Source organism: Vanessa atalanta, chromosome 2 (genome assembly GCF_905147765.1).
Source record: "Vanessa atalanta chromosome 2, ilVanAtal1.2, whole genome shotgun sequence".
Taxonomy (NCBI): Eukaryota; Metazoa; Arthropoda; class Insecta; order Lepidoptera; family Nymphalidae; genus Vanessa; species Vanessa atalanta.
Window position 1 is genome coordinate 7,846,670 of NC_061872.1, and position 8,825 is coordinate 7,855,494.

Below are 8,825 nucleotides of genomic sequence, written 5' to 3' on the forward strand. Positions count from 1 at the left end.
TTTTTGTTGAAAGTACTAATGTCCTTGATGCAACAGGTAATGTTTCATGTAAAACTGTAATAAAATGTGCAACTTTTTTACTTCTTACTGACCCTAATACAAATGAAAATGACCCTATAAAAACAATGTAACAGATAAAGAAATAAGTATTAAATTTCTCAATGAATGACCTTTTACAAAAGTGACATACGGAATTATGGCCAACAAGTCTGCTGTTATGTTCTGATTGATAGTTATGATATTAGTTATTTGTTGGTAGGGTTTTATACAAGTTCCGAACCTCTCATCGCTCAGTAAAATACTTCACTTGTTTTAAATACTCTCAATTATTTTTAATAATATTTAAAACACATTTAAATTAAAACGAAAGATCTAAAAAACCCTCAATAATTTTATACTCGATTACCTTCGTTATAAATAATAATACGTTCTGTTGATAGTCCTTTAACCAAACATAAAGTAACTGGTGAAGTTCAAAAATATGATAAAATAACCTCTCAATATCCAATTACATATCGATATTTTATAAGTGTAAGGGTACCAAATAACAGTGATTAAACACTAAGAGAGTGAAGGTAGGTTCGCACGAAACAAGAGCAAACCGGATCCAAATCGGGGGAGCGTTTTCTGTAACTGGAGCAGGCAGCCGTCTCGAATATCGCCCCTTATGTCGATAATAAGATTTTCTTTCCAACACCGCAAGTTTCTCTTTTTTGTAAGTGCACCTGCAATGTAGGACAATCTTGACTTTTCGACACAGCATCGTGATTGATCCTTATCGGTCTAATCGTACTATATAGATATTTCGTAAGAAGCTGAAAATTTACCGTTTCTGACTTGTAACAACAAGCGACCTATCACAATTTGAAATTGTTTGATATTGGAATCTTAAATACTATAAAATAATATTAATTTATTGGAAATTTTATAGAATTTTTAATAATAAAAAATAAGTTTGACAACCTATGTGTAGAAATATATGAAGGTAAAAATGTATTATAAATAAATACTTAGATATAATATAAAACCAATGCCTAGAAGAAATATGAAATAATTACTTAGAAGTACTATGAAATAAACAGCTTAAGTAAATTAAGTTATAACTTGTAATAATGTAATGTCGTAAATATCAAAGGAAGTACATATAACGAGTCATAGTATGATATTCATTTATGTAGATACATACATAGGAGTGTAGTCATTGAATGCCAGTAGCAGACAAGCCGCTAGCCGCGTGGGAAACTCGAGCACCGATACTGTTAAATGTACTCAACCATATTTTACGTCAGAATTCGACGCACTCTAGTTACCGAACGATCGCGTAAGTAATCCACTAAAGACATTAAGGACCGAAATGGATTATACATCCTTGCATAGACGTACCTAACTGTTCTGCTCTTATATTTGTGGAAGCATTTAAATTTACCGTGTTAGCTGTATTAATTAATTATACCATATATTCGAATCCCTAAATGCTATCTCGTTTCTTAAATTGCTACGTCGCGCTTTGATAAACAAACTGATACAAATTACTAAATAGTATTTTGCCTACATAACGATATGAATATTGGTTCTAGATTGTCTTCTAAATCGTATTTTGAACGCATAAATTAATTTTCATTTCAATTAGGACATTAATTGTAATTTACATTGTAACTTGTTTAGTTTAGATTTGAAGAAGCTATGTTTTTATACATGGGGCTTTTACAGCTTCTTATGATCCTTCTTGAGTTTTATTTGGGTTTCGCACCAATTTAAGATAATGACAAATAAAATAAAATTCTTTCGAAATACTACGTCGTCATACATTTATCGAAATGACGCATAAGGAAATCATCATCACCGTTTCACTTTTACTGCTATTGAACTTTAAAACATAACAATTGACATAAAATCGTAAGAAACACGTGTATAAGAAAGATCAAAGTTTAGCAAGCAAACGGTCATCTTCATTGAAATGTCAGAGGTGAGCAGAACGCTCAAGTGCGGCCGATCTCGACTGACGTGATGACGTTCTGGTATGCGCCAGCGTTCCATTTTAGTACTCCACTCGCTTATTATTCATGGATCACTGGAACTATTTATGTTATTAATAACATTTTTCAAGTTTATAAATAATCAACTTTATTTTATCTGAAATAAACGTATAGTTATATGTTATTAATCGAGACCGCCAATTTAAATATTCAGTACGATATTGCATTTGTTATAGCGCAATAAGTGCTTAATAACTCAAATAAATACTGGTAAACTGTGACTCTTACATAAATCACAGTGACAACTGAAAATTTACTTGCCAATCACGCTCTTCGTGGCGCACCTGCGCGTGTATTTCGATGTCCCGTTTTCGAAAACGAACAGCTTCTCAAGTCGATGTAAGACATGTCTATGTAAGAGCGCCAATTAAAACCGTCGCATTGTCGTTGAGAGCGTATCGTGGCTGGAAATCATCGTCCGCAGCGAGCCCACAGCCGCGCAGGCGACACTATCGCTTCCATCGAGATTATACCATTAATTGTTGCTTATTTTTGCAGTAAATAAATACAATACAATTTGTAGACATCATTCGATCACTTTTGAAGATAAATTGGAGTATTGTAGTTACGATTGAGGTCGCTCAATGTTAATTAAGATAAGAGATACCCCGCGTTCCTAATTTACCATTAGTTAGCCGAGTATTTTGTTTATAGTGAGATTGCGAGATAACTTATTATAAACTAGATTGTTAAAATTATAGTTAAATTTACGTACAAGCTCATTGGAGTCATGTTACTGGTTTACGGATTTGATTACACTTGAGAAGTTATGTTTGATAAAATGATACCGTATCATGAATTTATCGGTCCTAAATAATAATTTCAATTAATTGTAAATAGCTTTAAGATTACATAATAATTAAGAATGTTTACAGCATATATAATGAACAAAATAATGTAAATATTATTTCACTTGGTATTAAATTAATAATTTGGACCTGAATATTTGCTTTCGATATTATTTTTTTTATTACTGACTTGTTTTAATGTCAGTATCAATATACCTGAGTTTTTGTGATATTTAATAGGTCAAATAGAGGAAACTATGTTCCATTGTTTTGCTATCAGTAATTTTACTTGTGTTGATTAGAAGAAGTAGGAAGTATATTTTTGTCGTTGTAAAAACTTTTCAAAACACAAAATTATATAATTAAATCGAATGTATTAAAATATAATCGGTACTTAAATTTAAATATAAACGATCAGAAGTGTCGTGGATGGTTGCGTGAACGTTGGATATAAAACTGTTTTGATTATCCTATGTTAACCAATGATCTTTCCTTGGGATAGGATCAATATTTTGACCAATAGCATTATAGCTTGCATTGTTTTTTATTACCTATTAGCATTTTGATTTTATTTTAACCAATGGGTTCTAAATATTGTGCGTCGAACATTTGACATATTATGTAACTTATAGCGATAACATTTGATAGTATAGTCTATATTTTCAACAATTTGCTTTTGGTCGTGATTTTTTTACAATTTTTTTTTTTTGTGTTGTAACGTTGTATTTTTATTTTCACAATAGGTGAAAATTATATTTAAACGCGCGCTTCTCATTACAAATGACAGAAGTAAAATCTCTTTCGCACCAGAATAGTTTCTTTCAGTCGTTACACAAAACCGATGCATTCAAAATCGCTTTAGATTTGGTTTGGTCAAAGCATATAGCGAAGTTTCACTTTAAAAAAATATAAATATTGTGTTGGGCGTTGACACATAACAAAATCGTTTTATTAATTCCGTTTCGCAACGTACAGAAATAATTAACATCATCATCGACGAAAATCGTAAAATGGAAACGAGGAGCATTATCGTTATGGTGATATTTTCATATCGATTGTGGCATAACAAAACGATTGTGTCGTGATCCAATTGCTTGTGTTTGAGGCGCAGCGTGGCGACTGCGGAGTGGTGGCGCAATGCTCGTTAACCCACATGCGCTGAAGTAGACATCAAACTCTCATCCCTTGCTTGAAGATAAAAATACTAGAACGAGATAATTCTTTAATAAAATTATCACAAAAATACTAACTAAAATCTCATTTTAGTTAGTATTTTCATTCAAATCATTATCTAAGATAATGCTTTTGTGATGGGTAAATGACTCCACTGTATCCATAATACTGCTTCAGATCGGATTAGTTACCAATGAGCCTGATGCATTAAAAGAAGAAGATATAATTATAGTAAATTCGAATATATTTAACCATTTACAGCCTTTGTTAATCGTAGTAAAACGAATATTACTCGGACTATGAATGTATACTGTACTTAAAAGTAGCTTTATGTTCAATAAACAGATTAATGTATTTTTCCTCCAATACATGGTTTGTAATTTAAGTATATGTATACGATAGTATTTATGGTTTTATTTATAACATTAACTAAATGAAATATGTTTTAGTCACGGAATAATTACTACTTTACTATTAAAGTTAGTATGTCGGTTAATTTAAACATTAAACTATAACTGTTAGAACAGAATCCGAACCGACTATGATTACGAGATAAAACTTACTACATATATGAATGTAATAATTTTGTCTACTTGTTGTTTAATGTTGGTCAAAGGTTGCGACGCAATTTACTTCTTAAAAAGTAATGTAATATACTGATATTAAACTTTTAACAAAAAAAATTTTAAAGTATTAATACGTAATAACGTATTTTCTCATAGTATTGCCATATTTATTTAATATTGTTTATGAATTGAAGGCAATAATATTAATACTGAATACATTTTTCGTATGAGCAAATAACTGAGCTCCTTCAGAGTCGTAACGCGCTAACGCTGTACACAATTTAGTTTTAAATACCTTTGTGATGCAATGACGTAAACTACTGATTGAATTCAGAATTTTACGAGCTTTAACCCAATGTAATGTAAACGAGTATATAGATTAATTTACGATCCTCATTATATAAATTTACTTCTCTTACTATGTAGCAATGTTAGTGGATAACAAAAATATATTAACCACTATTTGTGGTAAATTGAAGTTGCGACAACGAGTGATAATTAACCGTGGATAGTAATTTCATCTAGTAAAGAGCATGGGGTCAAATGATAAATAATAACATAGGAACATAAGCTCAGCACCGGCGTGCGATGTTGAGGCATCTTACGATATGATATTATATGTAAACGTCTTTTAAATCTCTCTTCCTTGTTAAAATGTGTTTAAACTTTATTAGCTATTCAAACAATAGATCATTATTATTACAATAACATCTAAAGATCAATTTATAATTAATCATATAAGAACGGCAGCTACTAAATTTTAAGAATATTTGTATCATTATTTTAACGTAAATGTAAGTGTAGGAACATGTTAATATCCCATGGCCGGGCAAATGCTCTCCTCTGTCTTCGTTTTTTCTTTATGCAAACGTAATTGTATATATCGTTTAAATAATTCAGAACTCAGCGTGAGGCATCGCTTCATATAGATTTAATAATAAATTTACAATATTTCGCATATATATAAATTACGACGTATAATTGGATCAGTTAACAGATGTAATATTATACGACGTGTTTCGGTTCGCGGGCTTGCTCCAATTCATCGTGTCGTTTGACAGACCTTTCTCATTTTACGTGTAATAATGTATGCGCTTATAATTTTAAAGCGCAATTTTTTTTGATAAAATTAATGAATTAAAAGATATAACTTAAAATATTTTTTTATATGGAAAAATAATTAAAGAAAAATGTACACATGTACACGTTTACAAAAATAAAAGAAAAAACATTGTCTATTGAAGCTACAAAATTATTTGATCAATCGACTCAAAATAAGGAAAAGTCAAGTAAAATATAGAATGTAGCAATCGCTTAGCCAACAATCAGAATAACGGACCGCAAAAATTCTCACTTCAAAACATATCTTTATATGTACACATGGTCAATATTTTTGTTTCTTTTATTCATAATAGTGCTTGCTGAGAGCCGCGGCGCGGGCGAAGGCGTTACGTGATGCCTGGTAGGCACCGCGCGTGACTCGCTCGCCCTGGTTTCATACAGGATCTAAACACACGAACCGACTAGCTTATTAATTAAACATTTAGATACGATTTATTATTATTTTAATATTGTCAACATAAACTCAAGTAATTTTTTAATCGTGATCTTCGAATTTTGGTATTGATAATAAACTAATTTATTATTTTCTCTCTTTTCAGATACATAAACATCTCGGATATCTTCGCTGGATTTAACCATCAACTGATGATAATGGATATTGTTAATTATGTTACTACCCGTTCTGTGAATGTGATGAACTAAATCTTTCAAGAGCAGTGTACGGGTTTGGGGTGAATAATGGGAAAAAGGAACGTTCGGATTAAGTTTGCACATTCCATTGGTCCGCCTGTTAATTTGGGTCCACTGGGCACTTTTGAGTAGCACCCCAAGCCGAGTCTATAAACACTGTTAGTTACCGACGCGCTAGCGCTGCCAATAAAAGTACAAGTCATATCGGGTTAAATATAACTCACTTATTTAAACTTAGATTTACTTATTTTAGTACAAAAATAAAAGAAACACAGCAAGTGATTGCTTAATGTAATTGTATTGGATAAAAACCTATACCGAGTCATCGTTCTCGGTTAAATTATTGAAACGGTAGTCATGACGGCCACTGCACCAGAATTGTCAAAGTCAGATTTTTTTGATTTTGTGACATCTAATGAAATAACTGACGCGCAATATAAGCAACAAATGCGATCAGTTAATGTATTCATGGAATCACCAGATTCAAGATCAAACCCTTTGTTGTCGGAAGAGCCTAAGGAACAAAATAACAATAATCTGTTGAGTGTAACGAACGTGCAATCATCGCCAACCAACAGCATGACAGCTGCAACTAGCTCTAATCCACTTCAAAGTTTTGATTCTATATGGAATGTCGACCGGGACAGGGATCGCTTAGAGACTGCTATGCTGGAAGATCTCAACAAATTTTATTGGAATCAAGATAACGAAATGAATGGGACACACACATGCACCGATACAGCTATTTCAAATAAATTAATTAGTAATAATACTGACGGGCAAATATATACACTAACTGTCCTTAATCAAGACATCAACGAAACCAGTACGAATCGTACATATAATTGGGGAAAAGAAGAAGATGTTTCAATGTCAAGTCCAACAGATTTGGAACAAAACTCTTCATTAGACCTTGAAACGATATTGAATATGAATGGATTTCCTAACGATTTCAGTCAAGACGCACTTAACTCAAATATTCTACCAAAAGTAGAAAGTTTTAACTATGAAGATGGAGACTCGGAACATCCAAACGTAGAATTAAGTACAAGGAATTTAGTAAAAGTGGAACCTTTCAGTTATGATGAAAGTGAATTTCGAAGTAATGATAAAAAAGATGATTCATCACACAGCACTATTATTGGTGCGCCAACTTTGTTAGAAGTAGAATACAATAACAATAATAATGATTGGAAATTGACTGATCAAAATACTGAATCAAATGAATCTTTATTGCGAAGTGCCTTGCAAGGAAAAGCTTTTATAAGATATAGTACAATACAAAAAAATACTGTTACCAAACTTGACGCAGAAACAGAACTAAAAAGGGTTATTATAAACAATAACAATAAAGCTGATGTACCATCAATGTATCAAGACAATAAAGACACGGAAGCAGAATTATTAATGGCAATGGGTCCATCAAACGGCAATGTCAATATATCTATACTGCTAGAAGAACCAACCGCAACTGTGGTTGCTAATGGAGAGAATCCTACTTCAACACAAAGTGTTGACGACATTATTCTTTCACAATTGGATACCAGTTATCCAGACGATTACGAGAAGTTAAAACGGATAGCAACAGAACTGGGTGAATCAGTTCAACCATTCTGTACTGTAGAACCAATTGACCCGACGCGCAGCGTGTACAACATTCACCACGTTAACGGCGAATTAGTAACTATGATTCCGGCGGGAGAAGTCCAGTTACCTCAACGCTTACAAATAGTTACAGCATCGCCAACTGTCTCGAGCACGAAACCTCTTGGCAAAAAATATAGTAAAAGACCTCCAAACAAGACCTCTCCACCATCAACTCAAGTGCAGTCAGGGACAGCTGTTCAACCTGCGACCTCTACATCGAACGGAGTTAGAAAGGAGAGATCTTTACATTATTGTTCCATTTGTTCGAAAGGCTTTAAGGATAAGTACTCTGTCAATGTTCATGTAAGGACACATACAGGCGAAAAACCTTTCACATGTTCTCTGTGTGGTAAAAGCTTTCGACAAAAGGCGCATCTCGCAAAACATTATCAGACTCATATTGCACAGAAAAACGCCGCTGCTAATGGCGCCTCCAAACCCACCAAACAGCGGTAACCGCTCATCCCGTATTAATGTTTCCGTTCACATTTATAGTCAATTGAACTAAATGACTGATAGCGAGTGTATTTTTAAATCAAACACGTAAAGGCTGAAATATCACAGATGAATTTGGTAAGGTGCTAAATAAATTAATAATTTAAACATTTAAGGCAAGAATATTACGTAAAGATTCTCAGCCGTTATCATGCTTGTTAATTTGTATGTAATTCCGCCCGTTACCGATTACTCTTAGCTTTAGCTAGTTTTAGCTATATACATGTACAAGTAAGTGTTTTTAAATACAATATTGTTTAAACTTTACATTCCATTTAAATAAGTCATATTATATAGATTGCAAATCATCACATTATAGGCTATCTATATGCACTCAATACTCGTTCGGTTCCTGATATCATAAAACT

General features: G+C 32.6%; 1 protein-coding gene across 1 annotated transcript in view; it reads left to right on the plus strand.

Annotated features, from left to right (window-relative positions):
* The window catches only part of LOC125075299 (zinc finger and BTB domain-containing protein 5), a 48,584-nt gene extending 39,759 nt beyond the window's left edge, over nt 1–8,825 (plus strand). Inside the window, exon 2 of the mRNA XM_047687028.1 lies at nt 6,225–8,825. Within this exon, the coding sequence (XP_047542984.1) occupies nt 6,673–8,418 (1,746 nt within the window). The 5' untranslated portion in view covers nt 6,225–6,672 and the 3' untranslated portion in view covers nt 8,419–8,825. The remainder of the gene's footprint in view (nt 1–6,224) is intronic.